Source organism: Nelumbo nucifera, chromosome 3, assembly GCF_055504915.1.
Source record: "Nelumbo nucifera cultivar China Antique chromosome 3, China Antique-T2T, whole genome shotgun sequence".
Lineage (NCBI taxonomy): Eukaryota > Viridiplantae > Streptophyta > Magnoliopsida > Proteales > Nelumbonaceae > Nelumbo > Nelumbo nucifera.
In genome coordinates this window covers 66595748-66620150 of record NC_142651.1, presented here as the reverse complement: position 1 = coordinate 66620150, position 24403 = coordinate 66595748, and the positions used below count along the sequence as shown (strand labels likewise).

The 24403-nt window shown below is 34.7% G+C and overlaps 2 protein-coding genes across 14 annotated transcripts in view; both read right to left on the bottom strand.

The window, feature by feature from the left end:
- The window catches only part of LOC104588919 (GTP binding protein), a 49350-nt gene extending 43257 nt beyond the window's left edge, over nucleotides 1-6093 (bottom strand). Inside the window, exons 1-2 of one of the 2 annotated variants that reach the window (XM_010247043.3) lie at nucleotides 5802-6093; nucleotides 5211-5378 (exon numbers count right to left, since the gene is read on the bottom strand). In XM_010247043.3, the coding sequence (XP_010245345.1) occupies nucleotides 5211-5378; nucleotides 5802-5888 (255 nt within the window). In that variant the 5' untranslated portion in view covers nucleotides 5889-6093. The remainder of the gene's footprint in view (nucleotides 1-5210; nucleotides 5379-5801) is intronic. The other variant, XM_019196224.2, reaches the window with a different exon arrangement.
- Nucleotides 6094-11679: 5586 nt separating this feature from the next.
- LOC104588918 (alanine--tRNA ligase-like) lies at nucleotides 11680-19731 on the bottom strand. Of its 12 annotated transcripts, XM_088900128.1 has the most exons (6): nucleotides 19537-19730; nucleotides 19379-19411; nucleotides 18538-18691; nucleotides 17797-17925; nucleotides 14945-15056; nucleotides 11680-11983 (listed from the first exon to the last, which is right to left on the bottom strand). In XM_088900128.1, exons 3-6 carry the CDS (start codon nucleotides 18581-18583, stop codon nucleotides 11962-11964), a joined length of 309 nt encoding a protein of 102 aa, XP_088756254.1. In that variant the 5' UTR covers nucleotides 18584-18691; nucleotides 19379-19411; nucleotides 19537-19730; the 3' UTR covers nucleotides 11680-11961. The 12 variants fall into 12 exon arrangements, 7 of the variants coding, with proteins under 7 accessions (XP_088756254.1, XP_088756255.1, XP_088756252.1 ...); XM_088900129.1 differs by lacking the exon at nucleotides 19379-19411 and having other exon boundaries at nucleotides 18538-18647; nucleotides 19537-19731; XM_088900126.1 differs by having other exon boundaries at nucleotides 18538-19411; nucleotides 19537-19729.
- Nucleotides 19732-24403: the final 4672 nt, after the last annotated feature.

Sequence of the window (24403 nt, the reverse complement as noted above, 5' to 3'; positions counted from 1 at the left end):
AAAAGATCGTCGTCAGATCATTGTCAGTTCGCCGTCAGCACTGAAATGGTAACGGCGTCGTCAGATCGTCATCGACATCAAAGGTCCGATGGAGGTGCACTGAAACAGTCGCACTGAAATAGTAGTGGCGGCATCAAATCGTCGTCAACGACGTCAGAGGTCTGATGGAGGTGCACTCAAAATGATCGCTTGCCTCTAGTTCAAGTAGCAAACCAGAGGCAAGCGAAGAAAAAGATGAAGAACTAAAGGAAAAAAAAAAAAGAAAGAGGGAGAGGAGAAAAAAGAGGAGAGATATCTTGATTGATTGAAAAATCTCCTTGAGAAATCGTCTTCTTTCATGACCTTCATTGCTATTCTTGCCGAAGAAACCACCACTGCTGGTTTGGAACCGAGTTGTAGAGATATAAGCGGCGTAGCCTACGATGAAGAGATGAAATAGTTGTAAATTTCCCTTCTCATCAATCAAACATTGGAATGCCACAATGAGAAAATAAATTTTCCCTTCTCATCCCATCCTTTCCCATCCCATCCCTTCTCATCCCATCGCTTCTCAACAACCAAACGGACTGCAAGTGTACACTTTGTGAGCTTAGCTTACAACTGGTGGCACTTCGGTAGGTCTAGAGTAGTATTAACATGTTAAAGATAGTCTTCCCAACTAGTATTGTAGACCAACATATCATCAAAGAGGAGGGAAGAAAGTCTTAAGAAGACCAGAGTTGGGGAAAGGGGGAGAAATTTGGAATGAGGTAGGAAGAGTAGATATAAGTGTGCTTGTTGATAGGGAGGTGGAAGTTGGCAAGTCTTTGGGTCTTCTCTTCTTGGGAAGTGAGGCTTTTGCAAGAAGAGCTTTTGACGAGTACGAGAAGAGAAAAGAAGAGAGTCTTAAGAAGACCATAGTTGGGGAAGGGGGAGAAATTTGGAATGAGGAAGGTGGAAAAGAAGATTATTTTGATGAGGTCTGAGCTTGTTTGCTTAGATGTTGTCTCTGGGGGCAATCCGAGTTGCTGTTAAGAAGGATTTCTTGCTGTGTTTTCCGATGCCCCGGCTGCCCTTCTTGTTGTTCAGTTGAGTATACTTGTTTTGCATTTGTTGGCTGGTGCTATCTTAGCGCCTTCTTGGTTGTACTCAGTTTTCCTTTTTTTTTCTTTTTTGTATAAAAAAATCATAATCCTTTGGTCTAGATTTTTTTTCTCAAAAGGTAAAGTGTTATTCATTAAATCAAAAGAAAAGTTCCTCTGTACAATGAGATGCTGTACATATATATATAAGGGATCCCTGAAAAATGTCCACCTTCAAAGAAAAAGAAGAAATGCTTTTCATCTTTAAATGCATTATGTATAGCACTATAGCAACCAGCTTCTAATTCCCTCTACTACCATATTTATCACCACTGCTTCCAGTGTTGACTTCTGTTCAAAGGTTATATTGCTTCTCCATACCAAATGGCCCACACTATCACAAGAGGGATTGCTGACCAGAAATTCCCTTTACTAGACATACGCAGGACACTCCATTCTTGTAAAAATGCTTTAACTGAAAACGAGAAACACCATTGCAGATTTAATGAAACCAAACAGCAGTGTTAAACCTACAATGCATGAACAGATGACTAACTGATTCTTCCTCAGTATTACAAAGCACACATAACCTGTCTTAAACATTGAACAACTTCTTCAGTAACATTTCTTTAGTCAAACACTTGACCAAAGTTGCCACCCCTGTGAAGATTTTTTTTTATCAGAAACATAGATGATTTCATTAAAAAAGAGAAATCAGAGATAAAACAAGAAGTTGTGAAAAAAGGAAAAAAAAATAAAAACACAGCTTTAGAAAAGCTGACCCAACCCAAGAATTACAATTGAGCCCAATACAGGTGAATTCTTTGTACCCCTTGCTTATCTAGACAATCTGCCAGGCTGTTGGCAGTTCTCCTCACCCACTTAACTCAGATTGTCATGTCCCGTAAGAGTCATTTAAATCGCCTGAATTCATTTCTCAGATGCCACGTGACCCCCTCCCCCTTCTTCAGCCAGTTCACAACAGTTTTCAAGTCACCCTTGATTATCAGTCTATCAATACCCAAATCTTTAGCCTTCCCAACCCCATACACTGCAGCCAATAGTTCTGATCTTGCCACATCACCTTGTTCAGCAGGTCCCGAGTATAAAGCTATGATTTTTCTTTCCTCATCCCTAATGACCCTGTGAAGAATTTCACTTTTGAAGGGGCAGCAGTTCCTTAACTTCCTTAAATAAACAAACTGCCAAACTAGGAAATCGATCCCTTGGCTCTCCAACTAAGCCTTTTAGAGTTGATATTTTATTTTATGATCTGTACCCTTAAATATCTATAAGAAAAACAAGAGAAAAGAAAACTCTAAAGTGCTAAACATATCAAAGCACCAAGCTACCAACAACCAAACAGCGCAAGTGTTCTAAACCAGAAAGTTTGAACTGAAATCCATGAATTTCAATCTGAAGAAGTCGGTAAAGAATCTGGAGTGAGAAGTTCTTTAGATGTCTAAGAATCTGGAGAGGAACCAAGAATTAGAACTTAGAACACAAGGAACCTTACCTGGATAATCCAGATGTTTACACCTATCCAGAAGAGTATGAAATGATTTTTGGACAACTTGCAGAAAATGAAACTTCTCTGAGGATTAATCGTCTTGCTGTAAAATCTGTTGTTCAGAATCTTTCATCAATCTTTTTAACTTTGGAAGATGTGCAGAGAACAACAATGTCCTTTGGTGCAGTTCGCAAGGATGAGATTTCTACAAGTGAACAAGCAAAGAAGATCCCTTGCTCCCACCACTACCATGGAGACTGCACTATTCCATGGCTTAGTAATCAAAATACTTGCCGTGTTTGTATGTATGAATTACCTACAGATGAACTTATGGGTAGAGGATGATCCAAAGAGCTGGTCATCAACTGTCAGAGGATTCTTACATCAGAAACTATTTTAAAAATTTTCCCCAACACTAGGAAGTGCAGAATGTAGATATAGCTTCTGGAGAGAGTCCATTTCTATTTCATCAAGCAATAATGTCGTTGGTAATTTTTCGATCCTTTCTTAGTGAGAATGCATGTTCTAGATTGTAAGTCTAGGATCTTCTTATTAAATAAATGACCATGAGTTCTGCTCTGGATATATATGGTTTGCTTGTATTACTACCTATATCATTTCAAACCAAATGTAAATTTTGAAGATCTCCGTACATATGGTATTTGATTGCCATTGGTTTTATGGTTTCTTCTTCAAAAAAAGGGCTTTCTAATTGGTTCAGAGATGCTTGGTTTTTTTTCTTTTCATCTACCCTTTGATGAAGGCTGCTATGAACTTATCTAGGTAATCAGATTCTTCTTGCTTTTTTTTTCTTTGTTCTGGTTAGCTTGGTATGTTAATTTTCTTGTGCTATAGAATATATAAAAATGCCTCTCTTTTAGGCCTGGAAAGCCTGGTAGCCATGCCTGGGCCCGAGCCTGCAATTTAAGCCTGAAGTGTAATCCAGACAAGCTAAGAACCTTATTCCAGGTGTTAAGCTCAGCCCATGACCACCCCTACCTAGAACCTCTCAATACTAAAGTATCTCTCAACCTTATGGGTCCAAGATATAGCATCCTCACCTGAAAGGAAGGGAAACTTAGTTTAGTTAATCTTCCAATGGAACCTCCCAGTCATCTGGTGCTTCCCTAGCTGGATCCTTCAGTATCACTCTCCCTTCCACATTAGAAGAAGCCATTTGTCCACATCGAGTTATCAACTCTATCGCAGCAATAAGGCCTATATGGTCTCTCCCTTAAATCGCCAGTGTATGTGTGCACATCTACCATGATCTTGTCCACTCTATCTCCGTCGAAGCCAATCTAGTAATCATCATTAACACAAGGCTCTAATACCAAATTGATGGGATATGCCCACCATAGGAGTCTCTTTGAGGGGAACCATCTATTGAAACAGAGAAAGAGAGAGAAAGATAGAGTGATAGAGAGAGGGAAATTCGAACTTGTCTGCTTCCCAATTCAAACAACTAGCCTTATATAGGTTTTTACATTTCTAACTCATGCCATATATTTCATTTAACTAACTTGATGATGTGGTCTTCTGTTGTATACAAACCTTATGGGAGAAGATGGGCCTAAACCCTTGGGGGTTGTGGTTTAGGAAGCTGGTGAATTTGTGCAGGTCTACCTTCACCTTGTCCACTCTATCTTCAATCAAGGCCAATATAGTAAACATCATTAATGCATGACTCTAATACCAAATTGATGGGATATGCCCACCATAGGAGTCTCTTTGAGGGGAACCAACCTTTTGAAACAGAGAGAGAGAGAGAGGGAAATTCGAACTTGTCTGCCTCTCAATTCAAACAACTGGCCTTATATAGGCTCTTACAACATTAACTCATGCCATGTATTTTATTTAACTAACTTGATGGTGTGGTCTTCTGTTGAATACAAACATTATGGGAGGAGATGGACCTGAACCCTTGGGTTGTGTTATAGGAAGCTGGGTCCTACCAGAACCCTAACCCTACAATTTAAGTCAAAAAGTACCATGCGAAGATTCTCCTTCTCCTAATTGAATTAACAGATCCACATGGGTCCACTTATTGAATAAAATCAACCAAAACATTTGCCTCAACTCAACTAAGTCAATCCCAGCCATATGACAGCTACATGAATCTTGTTTCATATTCCCCTCTATCAAGGGACTAATTTCTTTTCCTAGAAATCCTATAGTTTACGTTGATAAGTACCATGTGTAGATTATCCTATCCCTTTAAATTTATCAATAACCAGTGAAAAGTGCTAGGTAGCATAGTTGATCTCCTTGCCATAAAGACAAACAAGTTTTCAAATATGCTAGTTACATGCCATATATTTCTTAACGTGTACATTAAAACAAATAAGCTTAACAAATAAAAGCAAGTTGAATTGTTCCAATTAACCTACTATCATGACAAATCAAATAGAACAAAGGAAATTTGGAAGTGGAACAAATGCCACAAGGCAAGAGATTGATATGCTCTGAGCTTAGAAATGAAATGTGACAAGTTCAGGCTGTTCAGCATTAAAACAAGCTTGAACTTAGATCCACCCCACACAACAAATTTATTTTTAAGGTCCAGACAGAAGCATTTCGGATTATGCAAACGAAGAACAATCAACAACATTCAATAACCAAAGGGAAGCAGTCCAAACCTCGCTTTTTGGCTTGTACAGTTGACATAGCCATTCAAAGCGCACGTCAGGGACATTAATTCGGGCTTCATTGGGCTCTATGGTACAAAAGGGGAAGTTTTCCGCAGGTATTGACAACTTCGTAAGTGTGTTAAAAAGAGTCGATTTGCCCACATTTGGCAATCCAACCTGCAAATCATAAAGAAATGGTAAAAAAGAACAGCTCTTCAAGTCTATTAACTTACAAACTCGACTAGCTCACTGAACTGACTCGAATAGAGCCGTTAAGAAACTGAAGAAGAAGAAAACTCCAGTAATGGCCCAAAATAATAATATCGCATATATCCTACATCCTCCCAGCATTTCGTGGAACATAAACCAAGACTAAAAATAAATGAGAAGAAAAACCAAATCTTGCATTTTCCATGGGCAAACCGAGAATTCGCCAATACTAAGGCTTTAAATGGAGTTACTGTGCAACTAAGATAATTAGACAAAATAATAATAATAAGCACTAAAACAAATTCAGTCCAAATACACCTATCAAAATCGGTTGTCATCATTATCAGAGTAAAATTCCCAAAGAATCTCCAAATGACAATTGAAGCTTACAATTCCAATCTTCAGGTGAGAAGAGAACCGGCCCAGGATCGGTCGTTCAGCTGGGGCATCCTTGGACTTAGCAGCCTTGGGAGGCATTGTTGCAGGAGAGATCAGGCAAAGGTTTTAGCGAGGTTTTGGGGTTCTGTGCTTCTTCTCAGTGTTACTTGGAGCTGGTTCTAGTGGGAAATTGACGAGAGACGTGAGACGAGTGAGTGATTGAATCCCATTTATAGCTAACCCTAATGGCGTTCGGCGTCAGCTTAACGCTGCCTTTCGGAAGTTGCTATATAGCCTCTAACTCGCTTGCGTAACTCGGCTAGTCTGATTTTGAAGGCGGGGTCATAGCAGCCCGGCCCCGACGAGGCCGGGCCGGAAGTTCTGGCCATGCTCCTAGGTTTTGTGATCAGGCCCGGCCCTGCCCGCATCAGGCTTGCAAATTTCTGGGTTGGGCCTAGGCCTGATACTTCAACACCGGCCCGGCCTATATATATTTTTATCCATATCTATATTATTACTAAAAGTGGAATTGAGACCTAAATTCTAGAATTTTTCTTAACTAAAATACCTTTATCTTTGAATTTGGTCCCTTTTATTATGAGGGCAAAATTTGTAATTTGAATTATTACTTTTAAGTTCATTACCTTTGCTCTCATTGAATCCTATATTTAATTAAGATATGAACGCATTATCTCTTATTAAATCATCTATTTAAGGTATATTAAATGAATGAACTTTGTGGACTTTTTATTGATTAAAATACTCCTACTTTTGAATTCGATATTCTTTAATTATGAGCATAAAAATGTAATTTAAACTATTACTTTTCACTTCATTCAATTCTCTCCATTAGTTAAGTCCTATATTTAATGTGTTAGATCTCGTTCTATCTTTTATTTGAGGTATTTTTTGTTTCGTACCAATTCTAAATTTATATCTATTAATTTTAATAGTACAAAACGAAAGCTATAACATTCACATGGGGTGAAATTGCTGATCAAAAAATTTCCAAAACTAAGCTTCAAGAAACCAAGAATGAAATAGGAGCATAGCAAAATCATATGGGAGAAAACTTGCTTTTCTCCTTAAGATTGATTTTGGGATTTGAATCAGATCAAATTAGATCGAAAACAACAAGAAAGTTTGAAATTTTACTTGATAGAAAGGTCTTCACAAGTACAAGAGCAGTTGTAAAGTTTTACGGCCAAGAAATTGATGATCTCCTCTCTCTAGTGGTTCAATCCAGTTGAAGATGGTGCAGCCTTTGATATTGAATGGCATGATCCTTTGAGAACACAACTGTGTTTGGTCACCCAAATAATATCAATTAATAGCAGATTTTTATTGCATAAGTCGACTCTCAAAATTCCCTTCTAGCCCCAATCAAATTGAGTATTGGTTGGTTTAAGTCAGACCATTAATTCAGTCTTATTTTGACTAGTCAAAACTGGTCATGTTTCTAGTCAAATTAGAAGCCTTTGCAACATAGTTTGAGCCGCTTCCAACAAGTCTTTAGTTTCTCAAAGGATAAGAGAGAAGACATTCTTGTGTGGCATGGGACCCATATGTCAATTGGATCCAACTATTATTCAACCCATTAACCTATGTTAAGTGAGTTAGGACCAATAGGGTGAATGCACTCTTATAAAAGAGTGAATCGCCAATTTAAGTTATGGGCTTGACCATTTCAGCCCGTTAGCATCTATTACCACCCTATGAGCTCAAGTCTAATGTTTCAAGTCCAACTATATGTCATTAGGGTTTCCACCCTAATAAGACATTTGTTTCATGATCTCTCCGCCATCAATTCCTAAAACCAAGATTCAAGGAGGGATTTATTCCCTCAATACATAGCCCAATGTCACACACTCTCGTCAATGAATTCCGGGAAAGATTTATTCTGCAAACACCTTTCAAAATAATCTATTTAAATATATATTTTTGCAAAACAATTTTCAACAACTTTTTGAAATCTACTATCGATAGTTTTAGCTATCTATTGAAGAGAGTATATTCATAGATATTCTCCTTGTCTGACAAAGTGAACGATCCTATCATAATGATCACTTTTCCAAACACCCCATATAACTACTCTAACATATCTAGATGTTTACCCCTAAAGGATATAACTAATTAGCATATCAAAAGTTGTTTAGTTGGACATCTGGCTGAGTACCATTATCAAGTCATGGATCACAAGCAACAGTTCGGCCATTCCACCTATCCAAATGTCTAGGAATAATCTAAAGCTTGGTCTACTCCAGCGTTTTAGGTAAACTCACATTCCCACACATTAGGTCACAACCCTACTAAGTATCCAATGGTTGAGAATATTTAGAGTGCATACTGAATATGATGTCTCAAACACAACCCTCAAATGTAGTACATGGGTTAAATTAGCAGAAACATACCACATGGCCCATGAAATAATTACATGGGTTAAATGATTACAAACACTATTGGACCTAAGGGCATACATTGTCCAACACAAAAACTATGTGTTTAAAACCAATATGATAAATATCAAGTATTTTTTATTAATGATGGAAATGAATTAAATTAGTAGAAACATACCACATGGCCCATGAAATAATTACATGGGTTAAATAATTACAAACACTATTGGACCTAAGGGCATACATTGTCCAACACAAAAAACTGTGTGTTTAAAACCAATATGATAAATATCAAGTATTTTTTATTAATGATGAAAATGAAATTCAAAACTTAAAATTGACCAAGAGATGAAACCTTTTCATGTTCAAGTGGTGGTTTAATGCTTCAATGTTTTAGGTCAAATGGGTTAACTCATGACTTTATAATTAAATAATAAAAAATTTGAAAATGATAGAGACAAAATATTGTTTAGAAAAATACAAAATTCGTATTAATGATGAAAATGGAATAAAAAATAAACTAATTCAAAAACAAAACTACCTTCCCATATAAGTGGTTGTCAATTTTATGCATATGTATGCATGTTATTTTATGTTGTAGTATATATATATAAATATATATATATATATATATATATATATAATAAATGTTATAATATAATACTTATAATATATTGTATTTATTTATAGTACATAAAATAGATTTATATACATATTATATGCCATTTAATATAAAATGTTATATATGTAATATTTTATTTATAAAAGATGTAGGCCCATAATCAAGCTCAACCTAGGCCCAAGCTTATCTTTCAAGCCTAGTACTCAATAGTTAGGTCAAGCTTGGGCCTAGGCTATAGCCCTTATCGTATATGCAAAACCCAACCCGGGCCGGTCCCGTGATCATCCTTACCACCTTCTCTTTGGGTAGGGATAGGGTTGACCTCTTAGGCAACCCAACCCAACCCAACCCAACCTGAACCCAAATATATTGTTGCTATGCATATGTATTATAGTCCCACTGCATAATATCATACTATCATAATCCATGTTTAAGTCTTAATCCCTAGCCCTAATAAAAACTTATCATCAGAGATTTTCATCTATAATTTATGATTTATTATTTCTGATTTCATGATTTTAGAATTACAATATGATATCTATCATAATTCATAATAGACTCTAACCATTTGAAACATTCTTTTTTTTTTTTTAAATTTTCAACTAAAAGAAAAAATAAAAAGGCAAGTACCAATAAGAAATGTGGTCAATATATGGTAAGATGTTAAGTTACGGTCTCTTAATCAAATATTAAGAGAATTTGAGAGATTTTATGAGATTTTAAGAGGATGGGAGAAAGGTCTAGTTGGCCCAACCCAATATGAAGTCAACTTTCAAATTGAATTGGTTTGGGTTAGAGTTGACTAAGTCAGGTTGAAGGTTGGATTAGGGTTAGGGGTTTAGAACCTCAAGGTTGGACTAGGGGTGACCTCAACCTGACCTAACCCTATCCAACTTACACCCGTAAGTACAGGAGTAGGCTAGGTAATCAGGTGTAGGATTGGAAGAAATCTTCAATTGAAGCTTCCTATTTTTTGTCACTTTTGAGCTTTAACTTTCACATAGCTTTGGCTTTTAAAGAGAAACTTACTAAATCATAAAATATCTCTCTAGGGCTTACTTAATTGACCATCCACTAGATGGGAGTAAAAATATAGCTTCGACCCTAATGTACATTTAAACATATTTAATCACAATAAAATAAAAATGGAAATGTTGTTATTGCCTCCGGTAAAACATATGCAACCACTCCATTTGATCAATCTTGTTCTCTATTTGAAAATGGTGGATAAGTTGTTGCAAACAAAGTACCCGGATGCCATTCTTCTCTCTTCTTCTCCATTATGCTAAAGCCAAGTATATTTTTTTGGAGATATGGAAACCAAACATTATTTCTTTCCAAAAGCTCGTTATAAAGTACAAGGGGTACTTTTGGAATAATTAGCCCATGCCTAGAGGTGTAAACGGATCAAATCAGGCAATATCTGAATCCAAATCCGATATCAAATGAATATTGAAAATTAATATTTGAATTCAAATTCGTTTAAATATTCAAATATTCGATTTGATTCTTCTGCCAATTAATTATTTAATTATTATATATAAATTATATAAAACATTTAAATATTTTATGTATTATATATAAGAATTAAATAATCGATCGAATTCGGATATTTATCAAATCGAATCAGGTCATATCTGAATTCAAATCCAATTATTTAATTGGTATGAATAGGATATCCAAATTTGACCAATTACAATATTCAAATTATCCAAATTTGATTTGATTATGTCGAATATTGAATTTAAAATCGGATTTCGAATATTGTTAACACCCCTACCCATTTAGGTGGCCACATGACCATTTCTAGACAACATTACAAATCTATACTACTTTAAAAAAATATGAATAGCCTCAAGAATATTTCTGGATTTTTAGGACAAAATTTACCCCTCCATATTCAAATTTGTTGATAAAAAATGAGGGTAAATAGAGTAATTGGTCATTGACATTAAATGAATTGAAAAGAGATAATTTTAAGATATTCAATAAATTCAATTCCCTCGTATTAAATCCAACACTTTAGGTATTAACTTGCATTCACCTTATTTAATCATATTTAAGGCATTTTTATTTCTTCTCATCATTAAATTTTATTGATTAAATCCATACATAATAAATTAATAAGTTCAATAATATAAAAACTTATACTTTTAAAATCTATATGAAAAAAATTAATGTTTTCATATAGTTGGTGGTAAGAAATTAAGCCATTTTGGGTCAAATGGATCAATCCATGTAGTAGGGATTGCATCTTGAGGCAATATAGTAGGGCTTGCTGTTTTTTGTTATATAGTTTTGTCTAGATGATGAAAGAAAGGGTTAGCATCTGGCTCAAGTTTTTTCCCCTTTAGGTTATATTTGTTGGTTATATTTATGACGCAAATTTAATTTTATTGTTTGTTGCTAATGTTAATATTATTGTTGATTTTGGTTGTCTGTTATAATTTATGGATCAACAAAAAATAGTTTTCACATTCTTGATGGTCTTTATAAACAAGAGGAAAAGAAACTACTTGGTCTCTTCATCTTTTCTTTTATTGTTTTCTTATTGTCTGAAAACCAAGGCTTTAAGATGGCTTTGAAATAACAATGGAACAGGGACTGTTTGCTGATTGGAACAGACCCTGATAAAGATTATCTGTCTAAGTTGATTAGAATTAAGACCCTAATAAAGACCAGAAAAGTTGTGGATGTGTCTAATTGTCTATGTGATTACCCCCTCGGCACTATGGAACCAACGAGTAGGGCTTACCTAGTAAGAGATAGTGGTTGTGTTGGGTTATCCATCCATCTCTCAGAACTTTTTTAATTCTACTTCCCTTTCCATAGCAGCTTGTCATTCAAGATTCCAAACTGATATAAGAGGAAGTAAAAGAAAACATAAAACCATAAAGCACTCGTTTGAGTAGCTTTGAGAGATTGACCATTTTGATGGCATTATGTGCTGCACATTCATCTTTTGCCCTCCGCTCAGCAGAGGCCAACTCTTCTCGCAAAGCCTAGTAAATGGAAACACTCGTATGAATTTTCAGAGGTTCTAGATTGATTAACAAAATAAAAAGCTGCCAAGGCTCCAAATAGAACATCTTAGGCGTGCAAAGAAATTATCATCTCACTTGCATCATCCGTGTCTCAGTTAGTTTCCAGTTTCTCATGATGTACTCCATGCTTGCCTAGTAAAAAAATATAGAAGTACTGTTATTAAAGTCATAGAAAGCAAGCTCTATGCACAACAAAAGCTAAAATAATATAACTGGCAAATAAGAATTAGGAGAATAATTGATCTGACAAGTAAGAAGAATGTTGGCCTATTATTTTCCTTCAACTTTCAAGTCTAACATTATAGATGTTTTAGACTTGATAGAGAAAAAGTAGTTGACTGACTTCACATTGTTTCCAAAATTTCTTTAGTTTTGCAATGTTCATGCACACATGCAACTTTAATAAATTATTATATTTTTGTATCTTTTGAAGCGCTACACAATGGGGGGTAGCCCATCCCCCCAACCCAGATGCAGGTGGGATTCAATCCAAAGTCTCCACTAAGACCAATAGGAAAACTTACCAACCAGCTGGTTGGCACCTTGCAACTTTAATAAATTATTTCCACCTCACAGGATCTGATATTTACGACAAAAAATGAAGATTAAGCCCTTTCCTGTAAGCCCTGTTTAACCTCTTTAAAACCATCATTGATAAACCTTGTCTCAACTATTAGAATCTCTTAAATCTGGTCTTAACTCATTTTTTTTAAATATGTAAAGTAAAAGCTTTGTATTATACGGAATTATGGATCAAGTAAAAAGATCATATACATCAGCACCAATGTACATTGAAGTATTATACACTGGGGACATGCTAAGAGATCAGCTAGAGAATATATCATATCGTGAATTTCTATTTGCAAACAAGGATTTGAAGTCAAATAAGTGTATGGAACTTCCTAAATTCCCTGTGCACTGAAATCTAGATTTGTAGTGTTCCTTGTGCCTAGACCATTTCTTCTCCCTTTTTTGGTACCATACAAACCAGAAAACAGCAAACAACACCATTGACCATATAGCTTTACCTCTTTTCTTAGCCCTTAAGCTTCCATTGATTCAAAAAGACTTCTATAGAACCTAGTAAGCACCATACAATATGAAATTCCCAATTAACTCAGACAATATGAAAGAAGTAACTTAGCAATGGAGAAAGATGTAATTTCCAGTTTCCACATTGCTAGCACAGAGAATGCAATCAAAATTGTCCAGATCCATCCCTCTTGTGAAGAGTCTCTCTATGATTAGGCATTTACCAAGAGTTGCCAACCAAGCAAAGAAAGCTACTTTTGATGATATATATATATATATATATATATAGGCAGTGGACTCTAGAGCTTGGAAATGTACAAGGGGAAGAATAATTAAGCCTTCTAAAGAACGGTGTTTCTGTAAAAGAATCTTAACGTTTAAGTTTTAAGTTTTTGCCTTTTGGGTCTTGTTGGAATGCTCCAACCTGTTGTACTTTGCTTAATTTTATTTAATGATTAATGAAATTATTTGCTGATAAAAAAAAGAATCTTAAAGCAAGATCTTCTTATCCCTTTGCTATCCTGGATTGCAATATAAAGAGAGAGGTATATATCCATTACCCATTGTAAATAGGTATGGGAAGAGAGGAAGCAAACTAAGGAAATTGATGATCTAACATTTAAGTAAAATATGGCAGTAGATTTACAATTTGGGATTTTTCCGAGGATACAAGAAATTGGGACACCTGCATATGAAAATGCATCACAAAAGTTTGAGGACATTCACAAGAAAGTCACTCCCAAGTTTGGCATTGAAGACCATATATGTAGATTTCAGAAGGATGTTTTAGGTGGAACTCCACCTTTTAAGACATGACAGCAAAAGAAAGGTTTTAGAAATGATGTTGGTTCCACTTGTTTTATATCTCAAAATTTAAGGTGCAACAAGGAGTTGCAATTTTTCTAAAAATTGTCAAAACTCCATATATACTACTAATTCAAGCTGGAGCTCCTAAAAGCTTGACAGTAATGGTAGCAAAAAACGAGGAAAGCCCATGACAGTATGATTCACAACAATTGAAGGGCAAGGACGCTGTTACAAGATCTAAATAAAATAAGGAATGGCCAGTAGACTTTGTATTAGTGTTGCTTAGAAAATCAACAATTGAAGCAATAATTGCAATACCAATTCAAGTTTGTAGCTAATGGTGGGCATCTAAGTAAGAGATATGATACTCTTGATTAGCAACATTAGATGTCAGAGAAATAATTTATAGATTATCTGAGCTCATAGGAAAACCAATTGGTGATGGCTCAGTTGGTAAGTTCTCTAGCTGGTTGCAGTAGAGACTTGGATCAAATCCCATTATCACCAGGTTGGTGGGGGACCATGAAAAAAAAAGAAAGAAAGAAAGAAAAGAAAAGAAAAGAAAAAAGTTTTCAAGGGTAAACAAATAGAGAGTTAACAATGCCATCTTTGTGCTTAGATGAGTAGATGGCAGTTGGAGCTAAACAAGAAATGCAAACTTCATGTGGTAATACAATGGAACCCCAAAAATAAAAAAGAAAAAAAACAACAAAGTCTAAGGGATTTAAAATATCATAAATTATAGAGAATTAACAAACTTGAATCAAAAGGTTCAAGTTTAAACAAGTAACAAGAATAAGAAAGGTTGATTTAACAGCGATACCTTGTCAAACAGAAAGAAAAGGACAATAGTGGATACACACTCATCCAAATGTGCAATATCAAGTACTTTGCCCAAAGATAAGCCATGCGATTACAAAATAAAAATTCAAAAAAAAAATTTCTAATCCAGAATTTTGCATACATTGAACCATATATTATAAAAAGATTCTTAACCAAAATATTTTTTGTCAAACAAGAATAGCAAAACATTTGAAAAAGGAATCAGAATGAAAAGTTATAAATTGCTCTTATAAAATTTAGTAATTTACATACAGTAATTTCCATGTATGGTGCTTATCCAGACAAACAATCCTCTAAAAGAAACTTGTTAAATCAAAGTAGAAGATATAAATTATTAATCTGGAATGAGGATATTTTTTATAGTTTAATAAGAACAAGTTACTAAAAAAACAAAAAACGAGGATCACTCACCCTTGTATCAAGACCTTCCAATCTGTTCCTCCAAATTTTGCCTCTATCACATACAAAGTAAAGCAAACAACTAAGAGCAGATGCCCAAGACAGTCTCTTCCTTTTATTCTATCTGTTAAAACATAGAATCCATCACCATACAGACAGATAACCCTTATACCATCCCATTTCTCTCTCTTATCTTCTCTATGAACCTTCTCTCTTTATTTATGTCTCTCTTTACTCTAAAGATTGAACTCTTTTAGACTCTTGAGTCTTGAAAGTGTTGGGATTGCTTAAAAATCTTTCTCCAAGAAAAGAGGGTTGTAGTCCCTCTTCCACTTTTTTCCCAATGGAGGATAATACTATACAAATGATTACGACAAAAAATTAATCAAATAAAAAAACTATTCATAAGATAATACCATTAGATGAGCCACTAGTTTCTACAACCACTAGTTTCTACAACCTACAAGAAAGAAAACCAATACACTATAAATTCACCTGTTAAAGTTGTTTTTAAGCACTCCCAAACTTGTTTTTAAAGTTGCCATGTCAGCAAAAAAAAAACAAAATATGTTCTCTAACATTGTTTTTGTATTCATAAGTGCAAACAAGATAGCTAGTTTTGTTTCCAAAAGCAAATGATGCTTTTGAAACCATCAACATTGGTTCCTAACATAAAAACAAATTTTCAATCTTTAAACACTTAAAAACAAAAAATATATACACAAATTAAGAACATGTTTCTATGATTTTAAGAGAATCAATCTATTTTCAAAGCAGATGGTTTTGATTTACTTTTGGAACTGGCAACAAGGAAAACAATTCATGTTGGATAATGCCCCCCTTAGTCTAAAGGCATTTCCTTTATATCAAAAATAATATTAAATCTTTATTGTTTTACTTTTTTCAGCTTTACTAGAATTATTAACTTATCTATACACAGGTAAGATTCAAATTGAAAGTGCATATATTTTTATTGGTGGGTCCACTGATGGAAGCATTCACTTCTGGGAAGAGGAAGATGAAGCCAAGGTGGTAAATATTTTCTCCTTTGATTTCTTTTTATAAAAGGGTGGATCTTTGTAAATCTAGAATTAATAAGTTTTCGGGGTTTTCTAGATGTTTATAGAATCAAATTTTATGGATACTAGATTGGAAATGTGGTCCCATGATCTGGTAATACAAGCAGAATGTTTTTTCCCATTAGCATATTAAAATGGTTTAAACTCCTGGGCCTTAGGTTCTATGATAGGACTTCTTGGCATTGCATCTGCAAATACAAACCTTTAGTCCCAATTTTCCCATATTTTCCCTATCAATTTAGTCAAGGCTAAATTTAACTAACTGAAAACCATTTAAAAATGGCATCCCATTTGAGCAAGTGTTACTCTAAGTTTTTAATGAGTGTAGTCTTAGCAACACTCTTATTGCATATTTTGGCATGGAACTAAGTTTTGAATTTACTCATTTTATTTTATATGGGATGTGATGTCTTCTTCATTTAATATTTAAAAAACTCTTCTATTTATGAATGTGTTTACATTCATTTGTTGTTAAATTGTTCCTTTTGCTCTGTTTGTTTGCAGAGTAAATCCACTAGTACAAATACATGGGAGTGCAAATTTTGGTTCACTTTTATTTTAGGGTTTACTTCCTCTGTGCAACAAACAACCAAAACAAAGTAAAACCTAAAAGAAAAGTAAACCAGAATTTGCTCTCAACTCATTTGCATTCCCTTTCACACCACTGCAAATGACCCAAACAAGTATTACTGTAGATGATACTTACTCTTTTATTTATGTGATTTTAGTCGTGTAATATCACATATAAAGACATTCACATGGTATATTGGGCAAAACCTAGCATAAGAACTAGTCTTTGATCAATTAAGCATTTTTTGATGAATTTTGATAAGCTAATCATCTTTCCAGACAGTTTTTCCTTTTCTATATTCTTACTCAAATTTATGCTAGTTTTGGGGCTCTAATTCCACTTTTTAGAATAGTGGGTCTAGTTGAGCCTAATGATGGATAATACCTAATGAAATGAGAAAAGCAGCTTCTTTCACCCACCCAATCACATCACAACTTTTCATGCTAACCCTCTTGTACTCGAACAAGCAAAAATATAAGTGTAAATGTATAATCATGATTTACTCTCATGATAGTTTGCAAGTTTTCAGTTACTATCATAATATAAACCAATAATTATTAGTTAATACTTTTCCTTTCTAAGGATTTTGTTAAGAAATATGACATATTACATCAATTTATATTCTTGTTACTAGCATATTATAAAACTTGATATCATTGATACTATTTAATCCATATTATGAAATGAGTTTTTTCTTCTACATCATAAAATGTTAATGACTTAAAGAATAAAGGATCAGCCAAAACCAATAATTGTTTGCCATCTTGGATTCTCATCTTTATTTTAATGATCAATGCAAAGCAGTCTATAAGTGTATTTTGTGGATCAAGGCAGAATTCTATGGTGAAAAGCTTTATTGTTAAATTTGATTAGCTAAGTTGGTATTTTATAAATAATATCAACCTTGTATGGTTTGTTAGTAAATTTCATGACAGTGCAGAGTGCAGACGTGGTATGATGCTTGTCTGCTTTGTCCATTAGTGTCAGATGTAATGGGTCCCAAATATTTGTAGTGGGTTGAAGTTAGTTGCTACTCTTTGCAAAGCCTACTAGAATTCAACATCTTTTTATTCTTATTATTAGAGATGTTTGCAAAATGCTCATGGGATTTGGATTCATTTTACCTTTTTTGTTACATATAAGGGATTCGTGAAAAACAAATCTCAAAGAGCAAAAAGCATATGTAATTTTAGTTCAATCACTTAGAATTCTACCTGGACAAGAACCATCAGCAATTGCAAATGAAAGATTTCTTATATGATCAACTACAACCCTGTAAGCCATATCAACCTTGTCTACGTCATCCGGGCCAACTTTCCCTAGTACGGTCGAGCCCCTGTCGCCTACAAATTGACAAAACAAGTTTACGGAGGATTAGTCTCATTAAACTTAGCATTGTTACAATAGTGCAATGCTATCAAAGTGTCAACTAGTAGTCAACTAGTCAATGGACTAGGTAGTTTAGCCAACTAACAAACCCCCATTGCTTAGGACAATTAAGAATCAACTAGGCATCTTATTAATTAGTCAACTAATGACTAGTTGACCTAAATACAATGGAAAGTATTTTCACAATCTAATACGAAACAAATTTAGAGCTGCAAGGATCAGTCAAGCATTAACTAATTTGGTTATCCACAGCTTTGATACTAAGCTACTTCAGCCAACAGTCTTCTCTCTGCATCTGAGGTCAAATTCATTAGCCAATAACCCCCATTATGGTGCATTCATTAATGACAGTTCTAACTATATAAGATCTTCTGTAGAATTAAGCTTCATGGTACAAGCAACCTGATCGGTATGGCTTAATTTTCCAATGAACTTGTTTAGTATCTACTAATGAATGAGTGATGCACAGAGTTACAGCTTAAGGGGCCATTGCTTGGGCTGACAAGCATGAGAGCAGCTTCAAGTATGAGGAAAAAAAAAACAGAAGTCAAAGGTTAGGCCCATACCTGGTCCACTCCTTCCAAGACCTTGGAGAGCAGTGACCAACATCATAAAAGACCATTACCCATTGTTGGTTCCAGCTTTCTGGGGCCTTGGCCTTGGGAGATAACCGTGACTTCACACATACAGAAGAATGGAGGAAACAGATTTGCATATTAGCTGTAACAGATCTTTTTGTCAATTATGAGACCTTCTGTGATACATGGAACGATGAAGAATTGCTTAAATTCACTTATAAGAGTCCTCATTTTACCCAATTCGGTACCTCAGGATGCTTTTAACATGTAAAGCTCCCATCTATTCAATACTACTGGTTGTCTAAATTAAGCTCATCATTTTAGAGAAATAGATAGCTAGTAGATACGAGCAAAACATGCAATTTTTCATTTATTTTTTTCAGTAGTTTTACTTTTACAATTCATTTCATCATGTCTAAATTAGGAGTTCCCAATTGGCTACATGTCTCATCACATAAACAACCATTCTCACCTCAATTTCCATTTTCTTTCCCTTTCTTGTCGTTCTTTGCTTTCATCACCATTTTAAGGTGAATCAAGATTCTAGAATTTGAAATTTGGTTTCCACATTTTCAAAATTAAAGGTATTGTTCTACTTTACAAATAACTAAGCGTTTATAGCTCTAACCCAACCGATACCTTTCTGCAGCAATGTTTCAGCTTCTTAGATTAGATGAGTCTAAAATTTATACAAACCATGCAACAGGACTGTGAAACTTATTAAGCCTTGGCAAGTACCATGCTTAAATTCTGAACATTCCCTAGCATGTGCCTTTTGCAGAACTAAAAAGTTAACAAACAACAAAAGGAGATTCAATAATTAACCAACCTCTAATGTAGCCTTTGAGGCGTTGGTTCAAGGCTGTTGTGAATAGATTGAGTCAACCATTGACGTTGAAAGTCACCAATTGGTGTTGTTTGATAGAAATTTGAGACAAACTCCACCGGTCATGGATAGTAGAAAAGTGAGAGAGAGAGAGAGATTACCTATTCACATTGATGTCGTTGGGTCTTGTCTGGTGAGAGATAGCAGCGGTAGTCATCCGCTAGAGAATATTATTTTTTAGCGGCAGCTAGGGGTGTCAATCCACCGGTTTTGGTTTGGATCTATTCCGATTCAAACCTTATCAAATGGGATTTGGACGGTTCATTATAATTATTCGATTAGCTCAGTCCAAAATAAATTTCTTCATATTCTTATTGATTTGAATTAGACCTAAACCAAATTCCCAATAATCTGATCATAAGACCAAACCCTTGTCCAATTTGAAATCAATCAAAATTGAAAACAACATAAAATTATTTTTATGAAAGTACTTTTACAAAAACACTTACGAAATTCATAAAAGCACTTTTATAAAAGTAATTTTATGAAAAGTATTTTTACGAAAACACAGGGGTAAAAATACTTTTATGAAAGCATTTTTACAAAATTACTTTTATGAAAGCACTTTTATAGAAGTAGTTTTATAAAATCACTTTTATGAAAGAACTTTTATAAAAGTATTTTTACAAAAGCACTTTTACAAAAGTATATTTACATAAAAGAACTTTTATGAAATCACTTTTAAAAAAAAATTATGGAAGTACTTTTACGAAAGCACTTTTGTAAAAACACTTCTACAAAAGTAATTTTACAAAAGTACTTTTACGAAAGCACTTTTACGAAATTACTTTTACAAAAGTACTTTTATAAAGCACTTTTGTAAAAACACTTCTATGAAAGTACTACAAAAATACTTTTATAAAAGTTTATGGAAGTACTTTTCGAAAAGTTTACAAAATACTTTCAAAAAAGTGCTTTTGTAAAAGCACTTTTATGAAAATATTTTTATCAAAGTACTTTTATAAAAGTGCTTTTTCAATGCTACAAGTGCTTTTATATAATTTTTGATATTTTATTCAGTTTGGATTGGATCCAATCCAATCCATTTACATTTAAAAGGATTATATTGGATTTGGACTGGATTGGGTCCAGTCCATTTATAAGTGGATTCACATCGGATTGGATCGAGTTGGACCAAATCTGTTCAATTGACACCTCTAGCGGCAGCCGACCTTTAGCCACCTTTTAAACTGCCGCTAATTCTCATTTTTTTCTGTAGTGAGCGTATGCCCTCATGTCCAATATTGTTTACAAATTGATTATTATTATGAATAAATAATAAATTAATTATTATTTCATGTGTCATGTGGTGTGTTTCTACTGATTAAACCTTTGCATTGCACTTTAAGATTATGTTTGAGACAACATATTCAAAATGTAGTCTAAGGGGATGTTTGACAATAAGGTTGGTTTTGTTTTTGAAAACAAAAACAAATGCCACATCAACAAAATTGTATTGTTTTTGTTTTCAAAAATAAAACCAACTATGTTGTCAAACACCCCCTAAATATTCTCAACCAATGGATAGACTTGGGTGGTTTAATCCTAACAAGGTTGACCCAACCTGCTCCATCACTTAAGTAATGCATGAAAGTCAACTTTGTCAAGATTAAACCACCCAAGTCTATCCATTGGTTGAAAACATTTAGGGGTGTTTGACAACATGGTTAGTTTTGTTTTTGAAAACAAAAGCAACTGCCACATAAGAAAAAACAATACAGTTTTGTTTATGTTGCATTTGCTTTTGTTTTCAAAAAAAAAAACAGCCATATTGTCGAGCATCCCCTTAGACTACATATTGAATATATTGTCTCAAACACAATCTTAAAGTGCAACGCAAAGGTTTAATTATTAGAAACACACCACATGACACAATGGGTTGTGAACCAAAGTGTGGGAATGGGTGATTGCTTGAAACATTAAATCGGACTAGGTTTCAAATTATTCATCACCTTTTGGATATTTGGATTAGCTGAACCATTGCTTGTGATCACCGACTTGATAATGGTACTTAGCTAGATAATTTGATATGCTAATTATTTGAGATATTTTTGGGGTCAAAATCTGGGTATCTAGAAGCAGTTTTGAGGGTCCAATCCAGTGCTTTCTGTAACTACCATAAGAGCCAAGGGCACTCCAAAGATTATTGTACCACATTGCGACTAGTTGTTTAGAATCTCATTGAGACAAGGGATCTACCAACCATGATGCCATGGTCAAGAAAGTTTATTCTTGTAATTGATTTCAAAAAAGCAAAGAGAGAGAGAGAGAGAACAAAATAAAAAGTCTTTGAAACAGCTTGATCAATTAGAAATTGTCATCAATCAATTAGAATTGTAAATAATTTCTAGAACTATGGCTGGTATGATCCCTCTAAAGGGCTACGTAGGCAGCCTGAGCAGTGGTGTTTGGGCCCAACTTTGATAAAAAAAATAATAAAAATTTCGTTGTCAAATAAAGCATCAAGCTAATTATTGTGCTTCTTCAATCAGGTAAACTATTCACATGTCAACTGGTCCTTAAAGCCATCCCTTCCCACTTAAATCTTTTGAGTTTTGCCTACTCACTCCCCTTTTCCTTGATGATTCTTACAATGAAAAGATGACTCCTAGCAACATTGGTAGGCCTGTGATCCATCAAGAGTTTGAAGAGCTCTAACAGATGGTAAATGTTTTGAGGGATAGGGTTGACTGACTCATTTCACAAATTGGGGCAAACCTTCTTTCTCACACCTACCACTGCCACAATTTAATGTCCTTTCATTATCCACACCACATTCATACATAACACCCCCACTATCATACATGTCCCCATCCTCAATGCCTCTATTGTACAAGCTACCGTCTTAAACATTAGCATCTGCATCTACCTAGCCAATCCCACACACTTAGTTGTTTATGAAAGAAAGGAAGATTTCCATTCCATTGCCATGTTCTCTTTCCCAATTAGTGCTTATCTTCCTTGAAAAGGGTTACCTTCAGTTGTAGACTTGGAAGACACCATCAGGTCCTAAGTCTAAGTATTACGATGAGAATGTAATTTGCACTTACCATCAAGGACCAGGACATGATACTATGATTGTTGGCAATTGAAGTTCCTAATCCAGTTCCTTGTTAGTGATGGGAAATTAAATCCTAACTTGGGAATTCCAGATGTGGAGCCACCTTTGCAAAAGAAGCTTCTCCAATAGGACCTTTTGTTACTATTTTCTATTTTGTTTATTCTTTTTTGACCAGTTAATTGAACCATTGTAAAATTCCCTTTTTTAAACTAATGAAAGTGGTCGCTACTCTACTTTTTCTTATCCACGTGTAACTTTTCCTTTTTGTTTTAATACTTACTCGTCGTAGAGCAATAATTTATTTTAGGCTACATCGAAGCTAGAAGAGAAAGGGGGTTTGCCTCTTTCCAAGATTATTGTACAATGAATGCCAAGTTGGACCACAAACTTCCGATTAGTCCCAAGGGCATGCTTTGGCAAAATAGTTTTTTGTTAATCATGAACTCACATGTAGAAATATTCAATGTGAAGGGATAGTCCTATTTTGGCAAAATTGTCATCAATAATAGTTAACGTCTACTAAAACCACCCTTAGGGTAGTCACGAGCCCAAGTCTATCAAGACAAAATTCATCCTAAGTTAGAATAGAGCGAGGCATCATTAAAATCTAATACCCTACCAATCGATTAAAGAAAGGATTAGAGGCCATCCTTGTTTGTTTGACTCCCCAGTTGTCTCTATCACCTTTTTTTATTGCTTTTCAACAAAAAAAAAGAGACAAAAAATACCCCAAAGCCAATCCATCATGATCAAGCAAACATGTGCCATGCTCAACATGTATTCTTCTATATGTGTCATGCGATTGAGGATGAAATGAAGGGAGATCATCCTTGGCTGTTTGCTTTGCCTAATACATTTTATTCTAAAATATGTGAAGTATTTCCACTGGTAGCCCCTAAGCCTTTCACGTAGCCTTTTTCTCAATCAAACTTCAAACACCTTCATGTGGGTGGATATCAAAACTAGGAAAACCATAATTAAAATAGTGAATGGGAAGGAGGAAGTAATTAAGGAAACTTGAATAGGAATAAAAACAAGTTACGAGGGGATGGCTCACAGAAACTGGGGCAGTGATAGGTGGAGAGGATGAAAGAATTAATTAAAGAAGAATCAAAAGATGAAACAATTAGGAAAGATTGGGTGGGCAGCCAAGATGGCTCCATTAGTCTACCATCCATTGTAAGTGACACTTGCCTGTCAATTTCAATTTCCTTATCCCATATGCGTTCTGTCCTAATTAAAAGTTCTCCCCAATTAGTAAGAGAACATGACTCATATCAATGAAATACGTGGAGAGTATATTATATCAATGTGGCTACGAAGGGATTTATAAGAAAAGAAAATGAAAAGAAGAGAGAGAGAAATGAAAGTACATCTTTGAGTAGAAGTCCCAGTTATCAATTTAGGCAATTGATGCTCGAGAAGTCCTAAGCTACTTTCGTTCTATTCAATCATCCTCAATCCTTGAGAAATTGGCACTTGGTACTAGACAAATCTTGTTGGCTAGCAATGTATGGACTAAGTCAGAAAAGCTTATTAGAACCTTCAACGCCATGTTTGAATTTACCTACTCCATGAAAGTACTAGTTCCATTATCCACCCTACACTAGGGCAACCCCTTCCATCCAAGTGTCACTTCCATCAAGCATATACCCTCACTAATCTAAACTAGGGCAATCCTCTTTCCTTGAAATCACTTCGATTAACCACATTTGCTTTCCGGTGTATACTGGGGCAGAACCCCTGTTATTGAAGCACCACTTTCGTTAATCATATTCACCTTTTAATCCAAACTAGGGCAGACCCCCCATTATCAAAGTGTCATTTCCATCAGTTTGCCCATTTGACTTGGGGCAACCCCCTTTGACTTTAATGATTTTCAAAGTGGGCCCTTGATTAATGGTCTA